At 69.9% G+C, this 17911-nt stretch overlaps 1 protein-coding gene across 9 annotated transcripts; it reads right to left on the bottom strand.

Annotated features, from left to right (window-relative positions):
• Window positions 1-576: 576 nt before the first annotated feature.
• Window positions 577-17728, bottom strand: FMNL3 (formin like 3). 9 transcript variants are annotated; one of them, XM_074565117.1, is made up of 28 exons: window positions 17517-17728; window positions 15047-15130; window positions 14875-14955; window positions 14714-14790; window positions 13144-13227; window positions 12610-12762; window positions 11241-11349; window positions 11083-11159; window positions 10908-11001; window positions 9578-9652; window positions 9373-9483; window positions 9145-9294; window positions 8878-8979; window positions 8513-8759; window positions 8235-8303; window positions 7059-7183; window positions 6775-6977; window positions 5505-5739; window positions 5347-5415; window positions 5118-5198; window positions 4884-5013; window positions 4638-4798; window positions 3819-3920; window positions 3633-3722; window positions 3422-3533; window positions 3215-3313; window positions 1186-1218; window positions 577-1089 (listed from the first exon to the last, which is right to left on the bottom strand). In XM_074565117.1, the coding sequence occupies exons 1-26, from the start codon at window positions 17661-17663 to the stop codon at window positions 3222-3224; spliced, it is 3060 nt and encodes a 1019-aa protein (XP_074421218.1). In that variant the 5' UTR covers window positions 17664-17728; the 3' UTR covers window positions 577-1089; window positions 1186-1218; window positions 3215-3221. The 9 variants fall into 9 exon arrangements, with proteins under 9 accessions (XP_074421218.1, XP_074421219.1, XP_074421214.1 ...); XM_074565118.1 differs by having other exon boundaries at window positions 14714-14787; XM_074565113.1 differs by having other exon boundaries at window positions 14714-14955.
• Window positions 17729-17911: the final 183 nt, after the last annotated feature.

The following is a 17911-nucleotide window of genomic DNA, read 5'->3' as shown; positions in this document are numbered from 1 at the left end:
TGCTCCCAGCCCCGCTGGCAAGAGATGGGGGGCCACATCTGGCCACATCCTGCCCTGACCCCTGCCCCGGCTCGGGGTCCCACAGACCCATCCTGCCCCTCCGCGCCCCCCCCCCCCCCCCCCCCCGCCCCTTAGCTCTGCCCCGGTGATGCTCAGGCCCAATCCTGGCCCCCTCTTGGTCCCAGGGCTGCATCCTGCCCCCCCCCAACCCCGGCCCTAAACTGCTCCCAGTTCCCCACAGCGGCCAGCAATGGGGTGAACTGGGACAACCCCACCCCGGAGTGGGGCTGACAGTGGCAGGGGTGGGGGGGGGGGTGGTTTCCACCCCACCCACCCAAAAGTCCAAAAGTGCCCCCTCCCCCCCCCCCCCCCCTTAATCCTGGAGCTTTAATAACCGTAAAACCCTGCTTAAGCGTCTGGTCCCTGCACATGCATGTCCCACCCCTCGGATATGGGCACCCCCCCCCCCCTCACCCCCCCCAGCAGAGGGGGGCTGCCCAGACACTGGGTCCCCTCTTGCCTGCCCCCCCCCCCCCCGTGACACCCCCCCGCCAAAGCAGGCAGCAGCCATGTAAAAGACTCCATATATTTCACATGTACAAAAAGTCACTGGGGGGGGGGCGGGGGGGCATGGGGGAGGGGGAGTCCGGGGTAGGGGGCACCATCTTGCCACCCCCCCACCCCGGCCTGGCTTTGGTCCCTTTTTTTTTTTTTTTTTTTGGCAATTAGTGTTCACATCAGTGGTCAAAGTGACGAGCGCTGGGAGGGGCGGGGAGAGCCCCATGGTCCCTGCGGTGGGACAGTGGCTCTGGGGCAGTGACCCCCCCCCCTCCCCCCCCCCCCCCCCCCCGCCATGAGGACCCTGGTGGGGAGGGGACGCCCCATGGATCAGCCACCACCACTGGGCCCCCACCACAGGCTTTGGTCTCTGCTGTGGGCAGACTGCGGGGGGCGGGGGGGGGCAGGCTGTGCGTGTCCCCCCTGCGTCGGGGGGGGGGACGGGGATGCCACCTGCGAGCCCAGGCGAGGACGGTGCCATGGGATGTCCTTGCGCGGTGCCAGGGGCAGGACAGAGCCCTCCCCTTGGACCTGTGGGGCAGAGTGGGGTGAGAAGAGAAAACTGAGGCAGCCCGGCCCCCACAGCCTGCCCCCCCAGCCCCCCCGGCCGCAGCCCGGGGTCCTTACCCTCGCTCGGCTACAGGCGGATCCACCTGCGGGCTGCGGGATGGAAGGGACAGTGTCAGGGCACCCCCCGGCCTGGGGGGGCGGATGGTCCCGGGTGACCCCAGTGGGGCTGAGGCAGCTCAGGGCCGGTCCTCCAGGCACTGGGCTGGGACCCAGCCCCACACTGGGACCCCGCCCTGGGATCCAGTATTGCACTGGGACCCTGCCCTGGGCTCCAGTATTGCACCGGGACCCCACCCTGGGATCCAGTATTGCACCGGGACCCCATGCTGGGATCCAGTATTGCACCGGGACCCTGCACTGGGATCCAGTATTGCACTGGGAGCCCGTCCTGAGATCCAGTATTGCACTGGGAGCCCGGCCTGAGATCCAGTATTGCACCGAGACACCGCCCTGGGCTCCAGTATTGCACCGAGACCCCGCGCTGGGATCCAGTATTGCACCGGGACCCCACGCTGGGATCCAGTATTGCACTGGGACCCTGCACTGGGATCCAGTATTGCACTGAGCTCCTGTCCTGGGATCCAACACTGCACCAGGATCCCATGCTGGGATTCAGTACTGCACTGGGACCCGCTATGGCACTGGGACCCCACACGGCAGCAAAGACACCACCCCCACCCCCCCCCGACTGGTAACCCAGTCTTGCACCGGACCCTCACTGGGAAACAGCCTTGCAACTGGGATCCAGTGCTAGGACCTTGTGCTGGGATCCAGTGTTGCAGCAGGAGCCCACACAGCAGCACAGACCCCATGCCGGAAACAGCCTGGCACCGGGAGCGTGTGCCACGGCCTTGTGCTGGAACCCCAATGTTGTACTGGGATCCTGTACTGGGACCAGCCTCGCAACAGGATCCTGTGCTGGGATCTTGTGCTGGGTCCCAGCCTTGCACTGGGATCCTGTGCCGGGACCAGCCTTGCACCAGGATCCCATGCTGGGATCCTGTGCCGGGACCAGCATTGTACTGGGATCCCATGCTGGGATCCTGTGCTGGATCCCAGCACTGTAGTGGGATCCTGTGCCGGAACCCAGCCTTGCAGTGGGATCCTACGCTGGGATCCTGTGCTGGGATCCCAGCGCTGTACTGGGAACCTGTGCTGGAACCCAGCCTTGCAGTGGGATCCTGTGCTGGGACCAGCATTTTACTGGGATCCCATGCTGGGATCTTGTGCTGGGACCAGCATTGTACTGGGATCCTGTGCTGGGATCCTGTGCTGGATCCCAGCACTGTAGTGGGATCCTGTGCCGGAACCCAGCCTTGCAGTGGGATCCTACGCTGGGATCCTGTGCCGGGATCTTGTGTTGGGACCGGCATTGTGCTGGGATCCTGTGCTGGGATCCTGTGCTGGGATCCTGTGCTGGATCCCAGCACTGTACTGGGAACCTGTGCTGGAACCCAGCCTTGCAGTGGGATCCTGTGCTGGGACCAGCATTGTACTGGGATCCCATGCTGGGATCCTGTGCTGGGATCCTGTGCTGAATCCCAGCACTGTAGTGGGATCCTGTGCCGGAACCCAGCCTTGCAGTGGGATCCTACGCTGGGTCCCAGCATTGTACTGGGATCCTGTGCCGGGACCAGCCTTGCACCAGGATCCCATGCTGGGATCCTGTGCCAGGATCCTGTGCTGGGACCAGCATTGTACTGGGATCCTGTACTGGATCCCAGTACTGTAGTGGGATCCTGTACCGGAACACAGCCTTGCAGTGGGATCCTACACTGGGATCCTTTGCCGGGATCCTGTGCTGGGATCAGCATTGTACTGGGATCCCACGCTGGGATCCCGTGCTGGGATCCTGTGCCGGAACCCAGCACTGTACTGGGATCCTGTGCTGGGACCGGCCTTGCACCAGGATCCCGCACCAGGACCCTGCTCTGCTCCGAGGGGATGGGGGGGTGCGGGGCACCCCAGGGTGACGGCATGCGGGGAGGGGGCATGCAGGAGGGGGCATGCAGGGCCGGGAGGGACCCGGGGCCGGGGGGGGGCACCTGGGGGGATCCCGGGGGGGGTCCCGGCATGCAGGCAGTACCTGGGGGCTAACAGTTGGACTCGTCGTGGTGGGACGGGTCGCAGAAGAACCGCGAGCCCCGCTTGGCGGTGCGGGCCGTGAAGGGGACGCTCTTCAGCGCTGCAGGGGGGCACGGGGCGGGGGTGGGGGGGGACACAGGGAGACATCAGCCCCCGCACATGGGCAGGACCCAGGCGTCCGGGCCGGGGGGAGCGGCGGGGGCCGTACCAGTGATGATGTCCTCGATGGTGCCGTCCTTGCCCTCGTAGACGGGGCGATGGTCCTTGGCCTGGCGTCGCCGCAGCTCCGCGATCAGCTCCTGCTGCTGCCACTTGTTCCGCTGCAAAGGGAGGCGCAGGGGACACAGGTTGGGGACACGGGTGTCCCCTCCGTGTCGCCGTCCCCCTCCCAGCCCATCCATGTGCCCACCCCCCCTCACCTTCTCCTGCTTCTTTGCCTCCTGTGCCAGCAGCTTCTCCCGCATCACCTCCTCCTGCTTCTTCCGCATCTCATTCTCCTGCTCCGCGTCCTGCCAGGGTGGTGGGAGCCATCACCGTCACCCCTCCTCGTCACCGGTGTCACTGACCCCCCCCCTCCCCCGCGTCCCCTCCCAGCCCCATCTCACCTTGTAGGAGCGGATGAACCGGACGAAGACTGGGAAGAAGACGGACGGGGGGGTGGTCTTGGGGCTCTCGCCGAAATACCGCACCACGGTGTTGTAGGCATCCTGCGACGGGGACGGGGCTGTCACCCCCAGGCTGCGCGTCCCGCCTCTCCCGGCACAAGGGGCGCGCAAGGCAAGGTGCGCACGAGGAACGGGCGGAGCAAGGCCCACGCAAGGGCTGCGCCAAGCAGGACGGGCACAAGGACCGCGCAAAACAAGGCACAGACACAGAGCACGCCGAGCAAGACGGGCGCGCGCGAGGGGCGCGCGAAGCGAGGCGGGCGCGCTCGAGGAGCGTGCAAAACAAGGCACGGCTGAGGGCCGTGCAACGCCAGGCGTGCACGAGAGCGGTGCAGAGCAAGGGGCGCGCGACAAGGGGCGTACGAGGAGCGTGCGGAGCACAGCAGGCGTGCTCGAGGGGCGCGCGAAGCAAGGCGTGCGTGACAAGGCGGGTGCTGGAGGAGCGCGCGAAGCGAGGCAGGCGTGCTCGAGGCCCGAGCAAAGCAAGGTGTCGCACGACAAGGGGTGCACGAGGAGCATCGCGGAGCAAGGCGCGCGCCGGGGCTGCGCGAAGCAAGATGCGCGCAAGGGGCGGGCAAAGCCAGCTGTGCGTGGCAAGGCGCGCATGAGGAGCGTGAAGAGCAAGGCACAGACGAGGGCCGGGCCAAGCCAGGCGTGCACAAGGAGGGCGCAAAGCAGACGTGCGCGAGAGCCGCGCAAAGCCAGGCGTACGTGCCAAGGGGCGCGCGCGGGTGGGGGGGTCCGCGCAAGGCCCCTCACCTCGGCCGTCCGCGCGTCCTTCTGCAGCCGCTCCAGCTTGCCCTCGCTGCCGGCCAGGAAGGCGCGTAGGACGCTGTTGTCGTGCAGCCCGCACTCCCGCCGCAGCAGCTCCATCCCCCGGCCCAGCTCCTTCACGTCCAGCAGCACGTTCTCCAGGGACACTGCAGGGACAGAGGGGAGACAGGTCAGAGGGGACCCACGGCCCCAGGAGAGGCTGAGATGGGGGCGCGGGGACGGGGGGGGCACCTGCGGCCGCCTTCTCCACGAAGTGCAGCTCCTGCCAGAAGGTTGCCAGCTCCGGGTACTTCTCCCGCACCGTCAGCGCAATGAAATGCAACAGCGTCATCTTTCTGTCCGTCGATTTGGTGTCCAGGAGCTGCAGAACGATTTGGGGCGGGGGAAATCAGGGCTGTGGGATGGGACCCTTGGGATCCCGTGCGGTCCCGTGGACCCGGGCAGGGGGTCCGGGGCTGCCCCCACCAGGTCCAGGCTCTGCAGTTTGAAGCCGTAGACGGCCCCGCGTTTGCTGCTGTTCATGTAGTTGCCCAGCGCCAAGATGATCTGCAGGAGAAAAGCAGCAGGGATTTAGGGGTCAGGGAGGGACGAGAAGCCCCCCCAGAAGACCCTCCCCGCCCACCTATGGTAAGGATGGAGGGCAGGACTCCAGCCCAGCTTGTCCCCACGTCCTCTGATCCCCCCCTGCACTCACCTCCAACATGTGCTTCAGCTTCTGGGAAGACTTGACAGAAGCCGAGGCCGCGATGATGGCATTGAGCTGCTGCGGGAGGACAGGACGGGGGGACTCAGCTGGGGCGCAGGCTCCGGCCGCCCCTGCCAGGCGTATTCCCCCCCTCCCCGCCTCCCTACCGGCGTCAGCATCTGGAGGTTCTCGGCGAAGTTGCCGAGGAAGGCCATGATGGCCATGCGCTGGGGCAGCCGCTCCACCTTGCTGAACTGCAGCATGAAGCGGTCCTCGTCCGCCAGCTCCTCCAGCGGTTTGCGCTCCCGCTCGTACTGCCGCAGCGCCTTCGCCTCCGCCTCCGTCGGCAGGAACCGCATCAGGCACTCCACGAAATCCACCGGCAACGTCGCCAGGTCGAACCTGCCCCGCGCCCGCACCGTCGGCGACCGGCTCCCCGCTGCGCCCCGGCCCCAGCCCTGCAGCCTGCCCGGGCTCCCTGCACCCCGACCGGCCCCCCCACACCCTGCCTGGGCACCCCGCACCCCAAACACCCCCCCTGCACCCTGTCCAGACCCATTGCACCCCAAACACCCCCCCCACACGCTGCCTGGACCCACTGCACCCCAAATACCTGCCCTGCACCCTGTCTCTGCCCCCCTGCACCCCAAACACCCCCTCTACACCCCAAACACCCCCTCTACACCCTGCCTGCTCACCCCGCACCCCAAACACCCCCCCTGCACCCTACCTGGCCCCACTGCACCCCAAACACGCCCCCTGCACCCTGCCTGGGCACCCCACACCCCAAAAACACTCCCTGCACCCTGTCCAGACCCATTGCACCCCAAATACCCCCCTGCACCCTGCCACTGCCCCCCTGCACCCCAAACAAGCCCCTGCACCCTGCCCGGACCCATTGCACCCCAAACACCCCCCCTCCACCCTGCCTGGGCACCCTGTACCCCAAACACCCCTTTGCACCCTGTCCAGACCCATTGCACCCCAAACACTCCCCCTGCACCTACCTGGACCCACTGCACCCCAAATACCTGCCCTGCACCCTGCCTCTGCCCCCCTGCACCCCAAACACCCCCCCTGCACCCTGTCCAGACCCATTGCACCCCAAATGCCCCCCTGCACCCTGCCACTGCCCCCCTGCACCCCAAACAAGCCCCTGCACCCTGCCCGGACCCATTGCACCCCAAATACCCTTTCTGCAATCTGCCTGCCCCCCCCTTGCACCCCAACGATACCCGCCCCCCGCACCCTGCCTGGACCCACTGCACCCCAAACACCCTCCCTGCACCCCAGCCGTACCCCATGCACCCTACCTGACCCTCTGCCCCACCACGAGCCCCCCTGCAGCCCAGCCACCCCCCCTTGCACCCTGCCAGGGACCCACTGCCCCCCCGCCACGACCCCAGGCAGCCCCTCCCAGTGGGTTGGGGCACGTACGTGTGGATGGCCCTGCAGATCTCCTCGGCGCTGCGGCCCGCCTTGCGCAGGGTGATGGCCAGGTTCTTGGCCCGGTTGGCCTCCAGCAGCGTCACCTTGCTGGCCGCCTTCTGCGACGCCTTGTTCTTGGCGCAGACAAGGTCGAGGGCCGGCCCCTGCGCCTTGGTCTTGAAGAGCTCCTCGAAACGCTCCAGGTCCAGGTCCTGCTGGGACAAGGCAAGGGGCTCAGAGGCGGCAGGGATGGCAGTGGCCACCCGGACCGTGGGGCCGGGCCGCGGGCTCACCTCCAGCACCCGCTCGTCATCCAGCTCGCTGAACACTGTCCCGCTGATCTGGTTGGGCTTCAGGGCCGTCCAGTTGAAGACGGGCAGGCGGAACTTGGTCTTGATGGGCTTCTTGATGCGGATGGCTGCCAGCCGGGCAGGAGGTGGCTCAGTCCCCGCCGGGGCAGGGGGACGCATCCTGTGCCCACCCTGAGCCACCCGAGCCTGCGGCGTCCGTCGCAAGCTGTCACCACCCCCTGGGGCGGCACATCCCCGTGCCACGGTCCTTGCACCCCTCCCTTGGCCGTTGCAACCCCAACGCCCCGGTGCCTGCAAGCCTCCCCCTTCCTTTGTCCCCTGTCCCCACACCCTCCTTGTCCCTGTCCCCACGGTCCCTGCACCCTCTCTGACCCCATCCCCGCAGTCCCCACGCCCTCCCTGCCCTGTCCCCACGGTCCCTGCACTCTCCCCGTCCCCATGGTCCCCATGATCCCCGCCCCCTCTCTGTCCCCATTCCCACGGTCCCCAGGCCCTCCCTGTCCCTGTCCCCCCATAGTCCCTGCGCTATTCCCATCCCCACGGTCCCCACACCCTCCCTGCCCCTGTCCTTGTGGTCCCCACGCCCTCCCTGTCCCCATGGTTCCTGCACCCTCCCTGTCCCCATCCCCATGGTCCCCATGCCCTCCCTGTCCCCATGGGTCCCTGCACCCTGTCCGTCCCCATCCCCACGGTCCCCGCACCCCCATGGTCCCTGCACCCTCCCTGTCCCCATCCCCACGGTCCCCACGCCCTCCCTGTCCCCATGGTCCCTGCGCCCTCCCTGTCCCCATCCCCATGGTCCCCACGCCCTCCCTGTCCCCATGGTCCCTGCACCCTCCCTGTCCCCATCCCCATGGTCCCCACGCCCTCCCTGTCCCCATGGTCCCTGCACCCTCCCTGTCCCCATCCCCATGGTCCCCACGCCCTCCCTGTCCCCATGGGTCCCTGCACCCTGTCTGTCCCCATCCCCATGGTCCCCACATCCTCCCTGTCCCCATGGTCCCTGCACCCTCCCTGTCCCCATCCCCACGGTCCCCACGCCCTCCCTGTCCCCACGGTCCCTGCACCCCCTCTGGCCTGTCCCCACGCCACCCCTGTCCCCACAGTCCCTGCATTGTCCCCATGGTCCCCACGGTCCCCGCCACCTTCCCCACCTACCCGAGAGCCCGACGGTGAGGGCGATGGAGGGCGAAGCCCCCGGCAGCGGCGGGGCTGGGGGGCACTTGCCTGCGGAGGGAGGAGGGGGTGAGCCTGTGCCCCACCGGGGATGGCCCCGTTTTGGGGAGCCCCCAGCCTCAGGAGTGGCCCAGCACCAGGGACCCCCCTGGTTTTGGAGCCCCAGCCCATGCCGGGGCCACCCCGGGAAGCCTGGCTCCGGGATGTCCCAAGTTTTGGGAACGCCACAGGGATCCCCCCCATCCCTGCCAAGTCCTCACCTGGGAGCGGGGGCGCGGGGGGGGGCAGGGGGGGCGGCGGGGGGGGCGGGGGGGGTGCAGCCTCCACGGGGGGCAGGACAGGGAGCCGCAGGGCCTCCTCCAGGGGCTGGGGCTCAGGCTGGGGAGGGGGCTCGCCGCCCGGCACGGGGGGCGGCTCGGAGCCGTAGTGCCGCCGGAAAGCCTCGTCCTTCTCCTTGATCATCCGCCGCAGCGTGTGGACCTGGTGGCTCGTGTGCTCGTAGGTCTCCTGGGGACGGCGAGAGTCAGGCTGGGGGGGTGGGGGGGGTTGTGCGTGGGGAGAGGGGGGGTGGTCTGGGACCCTGCCCCACTCCCCACGGCCCCCGTGGGCCCCCTTCCCCACGCACCTTCACCACCTCCAGCTCCTTCTCCCGCTGCAGCAGCTGCTTCTCCAGCTCTGCCACCCGCATCATGTTCTCGTTCTCCAGGTCCAGCAGCTTCTCCGTCAGCTGCAGGGCCGGCGGGGGCGGGGGACACGGCTGTGACACCGGCTCAGGGACACCCCCCCGCCCCGGTATCACCACCGACCTCCCTGGGGGCAAAGCCAGCCGCCGGGAGGGGATGCCCCAGGCTCCAGTGAGGAGCGTCCCCGTGTCCCCCCCGCGCTCACATACGTGGGACAGATGCTCCTCCAGCTCCTCCACCTTCTCCAGGGCCACGTTCTTGGTCTCAGCGTCCTCCAGCAGCCCCCCCACGTCGAAGACGTTGTCCAGGTACGCCTGGATCTGCACCTGCAGCTTCTCGCTCTCTGTGTGCCTCGACTTCTGTGGGCATCGGGGCGGCGTCAGGGACAGGGGGGCCTCCTCGGGGCAGCCCCCCCCCAGCCCCCTGACCCCCCATACCTGCAGGAACTCCTCCAGCCCCAGCTTGGTGAACTCGTACTGGAGATGGACACGGAAGTTCATGTCCTCCACCGAGTGCACCACGATGTTGATGAACTGCATGCAGGCGACCTGCGGGCAGGGCTGGGGTCACCAGGAGCGTCCCCCCCAGCAGCCCCCCAATGTCCCCAAGACTCTCCCTGTCACCCACGACTGGGCATCCCACCATGAAGTCGATGCTGCTGTCCTCGTTGCGGAAATAGTCCATCAGCCGCTCGAAGCGGTGCTTCTCCTTGCAGACCTGAGCGAGCAGCGGACACGGGGTTAACCTGGCTTGGACCCCCCCCGGCCACCGGCCCCCATCCCCTGGGCTCCAGTCCCCTAAACCCAGTCTGGTCCTGGTGTCCCCAGACCCCCTGTCCTACCCTGGCCTCATCCTCCCTGATCCCCCCCATCCCTTGCGCTCCAGACTCCCCATCCCAGCCTGGTTTTGCTGACCCCAGTCCCACCATTCCCTAGGTCCTGGTCCCCGATCCCAGCCTGACCCTGGTGCCCCCAGTCCCTCCATCCCAGCCTTCTCCTGCCCCCACCAGTGCCCCCATCCCAGCTTGGACCTGGTGTCCCCAGTCCCTCCAACCCAGCGCCAGTGCTCCCAGGTCCTGCCCCCACCAGTCCCTCCATCCCAGCCTGGTCCTGCTGTTCCCAGTTCCTCCATTCCCTGGATCCTGGTCCCCAATACCAGTCTGATCCCAGTGCCCCCATCCCAGCCTCCTCCTGTCTCCTCCAGTCCCTCCATCCCAGCCTGGTCCTGCTGTTCCCAGTTCCTCCGTTCCCTGGGTCCTTGTCCCCGATCCCAGCCTGCTCCTCTATCTGCCACTGCCCCCATCCCAGACTGGTCCTGGTGGCCCAAGTGCCCCCATCCCAGCCTCCTCCTGTCTCCCCCAGTCCCTCCATCCCAGCCTGGTCCTGGTGTTCCCAGTTCCTCCATTCCCTGAGTCCTTGTCCCCAGTCCCAGCCTGATCCCGGTGTTCCCAATTCCTCCATTCCCTGAGCCCTTGTCCCCAATCCCAGCCTGATCCCGTCTCCCCCTCTCACTCCATCCCAGCCTGGTCCTGCCCCCACCAGTGCCCCCATCCCAGCCTGGTCCTGGTGTTCCCAGTTCCTCCATTCCCTGGATCCTGGTCCCCAGTACCAGTCTGATCCCAGTGCCCCCATCCCAGCCTGGTCCTGGTGTTCCCAGTTCCTCCATTCCCTGGATCCTGGTCCCCAGTACCAGTCTGATCCCAGTGCCCCCATCCCAGCCTGATCCTGTCACCCCCGGTCGCTCCATCCCAGCCTGGTCCTGCCCCCACCAGTGCCCCCCCATCCCAGCCTGGTCCTGGTGTTCCCAGTTCCTCCATTCCCTGGGTCCTTGTCCCCGATCCCAGCCTGCTTCTCTATCCGCCAGTGTCCCCATCCCAGCCTGGTCCTGCCCCCGACTCCATCGTGGCCCGCTCCCGTCTCCCCCTGGTCCTCCCTGCCCCAGCCCGCTCCTGCCACCCCCGCTCCCCCCGTACCTCCTTGAAGTTGTCGAAGGCAGCGAGGATGATCTCGTGGCCGCCCCGCACCAGGCAGACGGCCGCCAGCAGCTCCAGCACCAGCGCCTTCGTCCTGGGGCAGGGCAGCACCGGCACCGTCACACCCGGCCGGCACCGGGAACCCCCCGCAGCTCCTGCCAGACCCCCCCTTTACCTCGGGTTCTTGTTATTGAGGCTCAGGGCGATCTCGTTGACGGCGTGGGGGTGGGACATGACCAGGTTGAAGCCGTACTGTGGGGACAGAGCGAGGACAGCGTTAGCAGCGCTGGCGCGGTGGCAGCGGTGCGTGTCCCCTCCATGGGACGGTGGTACCTGGTAGTTCATGATGGCCCGGAGACACATGATGCAGAGGTGGACGTCATCCTTCTGGCTCACCAGGCGCGAGTTCTTCAGCGCCCTGCGGCTCGGCAGCGTGCCGTAACTGGGGGGACACAGGGCGCCGGTGAGCGGGACCCTCGCACCGCCGGTGCTGCACTGCCAGCGCTCGCCCGGGCGGGAACCGGCCCCGCCATGGGGACCGCGATGGGGACCGGGGTGGGGACAGCATGGGGACAGCGGGGCTTTCGGAGGGGAAGAGGCAGAGAGAAGCAGCTGGAGGGGCGAGAGGGACAGAGGCTGGCGGAGACGGGGAGCGAAGCAGCCGCGAGTGCCGGGGCTGGACCCCGGGCAGCCGGTACTTACCCGGCGGGCGAGCGGCGAGGCGGGCGCGGAGAAGAGAGAGAGAGAGCGCAGCCAGAGAGGGGGGGGCCCGGCCCTGGAAGCAGAGATGGGGCGCGTTACCCCGGGGCACGGGGGCAGAGCCAGAGCGGGGGCGAGCGGAGGCAGCGTGGCCGCGGCAGGCACCGGGACGGGCAGGACGGGGACGGCAGCGGCGAGATGCTGTGAGCGGGCAGGGGACAGCGCGCGCAGCTGGCAGGACGGGACGCGGCACGCGAGGCAGCACGGGATGCGGCACATGTGGCACAGCCACACCGCGGGCATGGCGCAGCCTGGCGCTCGGGGAGCACCGCAGGGCAGCCGGCACACGGGACGTGGCACGGGCCACGCACACGATGGTGCACGGCACACGGGCAGGGTGGTGCACAGCCCGGCACGCACCGCAGGGCAGGATGGTGCACGGCACAGCACACACCGTGGCAGGACAGTGCGTGGCACTGGGCACCGTGGCATGGCACACACCATGGCAGGCTGGTGCATGGCACCAGGCAGGATGGCACGGCACACGCCATGATGTGACTGTGCAATGGCATGGGGCAAGATGGTACGGCACGCACCACCGCAGGATGGTCCGTGGCCCGGCACACACCATGGGCAGGACAGCGCATGGCGCAGCACGCACCGCAAGGCAGCGGGCACACAGCCTGCGCCATGGCAGGACAGGCCATGGCACAGGGCACGATGGCACGGCACACACCGTGGCAGGATGGCACAGGGCACGATGGCACGGCACACACCGTGGCAGGACAGCGCATGGCACAGGGCACGATGGCACGGCACACACCGTGGCAGGATGGCGCATGGCACCAAGCAGCATGGCATGGCACACACCGTGGCAGGACGGTGCACGGCACGGCACGCAGCAAGCGGCAGCGCCATGGCGGCCGGAGCTGGCAGAGCGGGGCAGCCGCAGGGCGCAGCACGGGCCGTACGGGGGGGGGTGGCCGGCGCAGCGGGTACCTACCGTAGGGCAGTCTGGCGGGCAGAGCGGGCCAGGCTGCTGGCGAAGGGGGCGGGCAGGGCGCTGGGGTGCTGCAGATCCTCGATGGACCTGCTCCAGGTGCGCAGCTTCTCCAGCGCACCGTCCTCGCCGCCTTCCAGGCCCTCAAAATCCAACCTGGGTGGGACACGCGCGTGGCGGCAAGGGAGGGGGGGAGGACACACGGCTTCGGCGCGGAGCGGCACAGCCACCGCGGCAAGCGCTGAAGCGGGTGGCGGCGGGGCAGCGGCGGGGCAGGGAGAGGCGCAAGGGTGGCCTTGGGACCCCCGTCCCCAGCCCGGGCGGGCAGGAGGGGGCTGAGCATCCCGTGTTCCCCGGGACCCCACGGCAGGTGGGTCCCCGTGTGCCGGCCGGGCTGCCCCGGTGCTGATAATGGACCCAGTGGTATCGGCCGCCCGCAGCAGGGAGCTGCCACAGGGCACTGGGACTCCCAGCCCCCCCGGCACCCAAGGGACCCCCCCCCCCAGCACCCCAGGGACCCCTCAGCGCCCTACTCACATGACGGCGCACTGGGCGAAGGACAGGTAGTTCACCAGCACGTCCAGCCCCTTGTTCTCATCGTTGAGGAACTCGCGCACCCACCTACAGCACCAGGCACCCATCAGGGCCTGCAGGAGCCAGGGAACCCCCCCCACCATGACACACACCCCTCACCACCACCACCACCACCACCACCACGGGGACCCCCGGCCCGGCAGAGGGATGGGGAGGGGGCCGCGGGGGCATCTCCGGGCTCTGGCGGCGGTTGCAGCACCTCTGCTATCGCTGGGGCCAGCGCTGGTGCAGCTTTATCTGCCGGCCGCAGGGCAGGGAGGACTCGGCCCCGGGCGCAAGGCGGGAAGCTGAGCTGGGTGCTGGGTCTGTACCCTCATCCCCAGCCCTGGGCACCTTGGGATGGGGGGGGGTTCGGGGGGGTCCTGGCCCCCTGGCAGGGTATATGAGGTGTCGCACAGGGCAAGGAACCCGCCTGGGATGTGCCATGGGGCTGGGGGGACGCAGGGGGGGTGCACATAGTGTGCACGTGCGCAAGCGGGGGTGTCCCTTGTGGAGGGGGGGGGGTGTGCATGGGGGTGCAGACGGCAGGGGGGGCACAAGGACAGGGGCAGCACGCATGGGATATGCATGTACACAGGGGGGTCTGCCCGTGTGGGGGTGTGGGCACAGGGGGTGGCACTGTTTGCCCGAGGTGGAGGGGTGCACGAGGGCGGGGGGGCAGGGGGCATGCATGGGGAGCTGGGGTTGTCCGGGTGGGGGGGGGGGCTGTGTGTACAGGGGAGTGCGCTTGCACCGGGGGCATGTGTGTGCACTGGGAGGGGGGGGTGCACCCAGGAGCACCGCCAGCACAGGGGAGGCAGGCATGGCCCGGGGGGGGGTGCCCATGCCCCTGCCTGCAGCCCTGCCTGCACTCGGTGAGTCAGGCAGCAGCGGGAGCCGGGGTGGAGGGGGGGCCACCGCGGCCACCCCTTTCCTGCCGCCGCCAGCCCCTCGCCCCAGCCCGTTTCCTGTCTCCGGCTGCTGCTATTTTCGGGCCGCGGGCGGGGAAGAGCCGAACGGCACGGCCGTGGCGGGGCCAGCGGCGGGGGACAGCCCGGCACACGCACAAGCCGCCCCGAGCACGCGGGCATGACCACGCCGCTGGGCACCCACCGGGTGACGTCGCCAGCAACGCCATGCGGTCCCTCCGGCCACCCTTGCGCATCCCCCACCGGCGCCGGAGGGACGAGGCGCCGGTGCGAGGTCGGCGATGCCACCCAGCTCGGGGCCGGCGCTGAGCTCCCCGGTGCCGGGGGTGGGGGGAGCCGGGCGGGATGCGGCCATGCTGCCTCGCGCAGAGTGTCATCGCAGGGCGTCATCGCCGGCCCATCCGCCTCCGGCATCCGCCCCCGGGACCTGCTCGCCCGCAGCCCTGGCTGGCGGCACGGCCGGGGAAGGAACAGGCCCAGTTCCTGCAGCACCTCCGACTTCCCCTGCAGCTGCGGCAGGGCTGGTCCCGGGACCCTGTGCCCCCACTGGGACCCCACAACCCCCCCCCAAAGCATCCCACGCCCCCCCAGGACGCTACGCTCACCCGATGTGGTTCGTCCTCAGGCTGATCTCTAGCTCACGTAGGACCTTGGTCGACTCCTGCACCCTCCTCCGGAACTTCTGGGGGCAGAGCAAGGCTGAGCCATGTCCCCCCCTGCCCTCCGGCCCCTCAATCCCCCCCTTGGTCCCCCCCCAGCCCCTCACCTTTCGTGTGACACCCGGCTCCAGGAAGCTGCGCAGTTTCTGGATGTAGGTGTGGGGGGGGCTCTTCACCTGGAACCGCTCCTGGGAGGGGACGGCGGGGTTGGTGACACCAGCATGACAGCACAGTGCCCCCCCCCCGCCAGGGCCCCCCATGGTGCCCCAAGCCCCCCACCTGGTCACAGATGAGGTCCCACTTCTTCTCGTTGTCGTACTGGCGCAGGAGCCGGGCTTTGTCCGGGGGCAGGTTCATAGAGCTCTGGGGGCAGATGGGGGGGTGTCACCCTGGGGGACATGGGGACGCTGCTCCCCCAAGGCCACCCAGTCCCACGGCACAGCCAGGGTCCCCCTTGAGGGCACCCAGCACCATGGCACAGCCAGGGTCCCCACGAGGGCACCCGGCCCTATGGCACGGCCAGTGTCTCTGGCATCGGCAAGTAGAGCCACGGGGCCACACGCGTGGCACAGGGACGGCAGTGCCACCAGCGCCACGTGCCAGCCGCCGGCAGCACCAAATCTCCCCAGCGCCGAGGCATCCTTCCTGTCTGCACCCGCTTCCTCGCCGGCAAACCACAGCCTCCGCTCCCCGACCGCGGCGCGAGGCCCGGCACCGTGCCCGGCTCGCCGGGATGCCAGCCATCGCCAGGGGGGATGCCGGGGACCGCGGGGGCAGGACGCAGCCCAGGGCACCGGTGTCACCAAGGACACAAGCGGGATGCCACGGTGGAAAGCGGGAATGCCAGATGGCCACCGGCTTGGGGCTGCCCCGGCAGGCGATGCCACCCCGGGCGGGCGATGCCACCCCTGGCAGTGCTGTTAGCAGGATCTGGCCACCGCCGCAGCCGGGAGGTGCCGACACTCCACCCACCTCGTGGAAGCTAAAATTATCCCTCCCCTGGTCATCCCGGCCCCGCGGAGCCACAGGAAACCGGGGCAGAGCCTGGGCGAGGCCGCGCACCCCCGGCGCGGGGGGGGGGGGGGGGGGGGGCAGTCCCACGGGAGCGGGGATGTCACCACAAGTATGGGGACCCCCCCCAGAATTGCCCTGGGGAGGGGGACAGTGCCTCCCTCCCCATGGGGCCGGGATTGTTTGGACACCGTGGCCAACGGCAAAATCACGGGGCCCGCGGGGACACCCCGGGGATGGGGCGGGGAAGGGGGGGGAGACACAGAGGCCCTGGGAGGGGGCGGGGGGCACCGGGGGGGCTTTGAAGCGCAGCCGCCCTCGCCGGCATTCCCGCCGCTCGGCTTCCTGCCTTTGTGGCGGGAGCGGGGCCGCTCCCGGCCGGGCACTTCCTCCGCCACCGCCCCCCACCAGGGACCACCCCCCCCCCCCGCAGTTGGCCTGGGTCCTAGAACTGGGGGCTACCGGGGGGTTTGGGGGACACCCCCGGACCGATCCTGCCCCTTCGGGGGCCACCAGTGCTGCAGCCCCATCACATGATGAAATATTTTCCTCCCCGGCAGTAGCCGGGCCGGCACCAGGTGACGCTGACGCTGGGGGGATGTGACAGATTTTGGGGGTGGCGGCACTGGGGGAACCTCCAGTGCCGCCACCCCCAAAATTCACCCCCGCCGTCGGCCAGCAGGATGCGTCCCCCCCCCACCACCGGCCCCACAGGGACCGGCTGCAGCATCCGCCCTGCGTGGGATGCAGGGATGGGCAACGGCCCCGCTGGCGGGTGCCACTTGCCACCAGTGGGACAGTCCCCCCCCGGGGGTGCTGGTGCCCCCCGTGCCCCCCCTGGTTCTGTGCCCCAGAGCCCCACGAGGCCACACTTGGCATTTCCTGACCAGACGCAGCTTCCGCTGGCTACGGCCACCACCGGGACGGCGGGGGCCGTGTGCCCTGGGTGTCACCGATCACGGTATCCCGTGGTGTCCCCCAAACAAAGCCAGTGCCGTGGATGGGCCACCCCACCGCAGACGGGCCACAGGGCCACCCCGCTGTGAAGTGAAGTGGGATGCAGTGGCGCCCGTGGCATTGGCGGTCCCCAATGGCACTGGGGTCACGACGTGGGGACGGGGTCACCGCTGAGCTTTGGCTTGGGACGGCCACGGGACGACACCGCAGCCGCGGCCGGTGGCCACTGTGGGAAGGCCACCGCCCTGGCCATGATAGCGTACCGGAGACCGTGCGGGGCACTCGCGCCCGGGGGGACCCCGCACCCGCCGGGACCCCTGCGCGCACGGAGGAGCCGCGGTGCCCCCGCGATGGGACTCTCCCGGGTCAAAAAGTCCCGATGGCACCGAGAGTGGCGTCAGCCCCCGGCGCCGTCCCGGGACGGGCTTCCCCCGGGGCTGCCCCCGGCCCCGTGGCCACTGCCCGGCCCCGCGGGCACGGGCGCTCCCTGCCCGCTCCCGGTCCCTCCGGGCGCCGGTGCCGTCCCCGGCGGTTCCCGGACGTCGGGAGGGGAGCGCGGCGGCGGGGCGCGTCCGGCCCGGGAGGGCGCACCGGGAGGGGTCCCGGGTAGGGACGGACGCGGGGGAGCGCGGGACCCGGAGGAGGCGCAGCGGGAGCACGGACGGAGCGCGGGGGAAGCGCACCGGAGGGTCGCACCGGGAACCGGAGAGGCGCAGCGGGGGACGGGCGGGGGCGGGGGCGCGGCGGGCGGCCGGGGCCGCGGCGGGGGTCGGTCTCTCACCAGCACCAGGGCGAAGCGCTCCTCCAGCTCGCAGGGCTCCGGCATCGGCATCTTGCCCGGCCCGAGCAGCCCGGGCCCCCCCGGGGCCGCCGCCGCTCCCGGGCCCCGGGGCAGCGCCTCCCCGTCCGCGCTCTCCACGTTCCCCATCCCCGGCCCAGGCACCGGGGGGCGGCGGGGGAGGCTCAGCCCGTCGCGTCCGGCCGCCGCCACCGCCTCCCGGCCCCGCCCCGCCCCGCCCGGCCCCGCCCCGCCCCGCCGCCCGCCGCTCCTCGGTGGCGCCGCCAGGGGGCGCCAAAGCGCGGACGGGCGGCGGCGCCACGCGGGGGCGCTGAAGGGCAGGGAGCGAGCGGGAGATACCCATTGGCCCGGCCCCGGCCCCGACGGCCAATGAGCGT

The sequence above is a fragment of the Larus michahellis genome, chromosome 22, assembly GCF_964199755.1.
Source record: "Larus michahellis chromosome 22, bLarMic1.1, whole genome shotgun sequence".
Lineage (NCBI taxonomy): Eukaryota > Metazoa > Chordata > Aves > Charadriiformes > Laridae > Larus > Larus michahellis.
The sequence above is the reverse complement of the archived record's forward strand: the minus strand, read 5'-3'. Positions and strand labels throughout refer to the sequence as shown.

Bases quoted from the DNA above. Each gene is read 5' to 3' on its own strand.
- FMNL3 (XM_074565113.1), bottom strand. From the start codon at position 17,663: ATGGGGAACGTGGAGAGCGCGGACGGGGAGGCGCTGCCCCGGGGCCCG. The intron at 11,002-11,082 runs GTAAAGGGGGGG...GCCCTGCCCCAG, and splicing joins CTCAATAACAAGAACCCGAG to GACGAAGGCGCTGGTGCTGG. The intron at 9,653-10,907 runs GTACGGGGGGAG...CTGCTCGCTCAG, and splicing joins CCTTCGACAACTTCAAGGAG to GTCTGCAAGGAGAAGCACCG.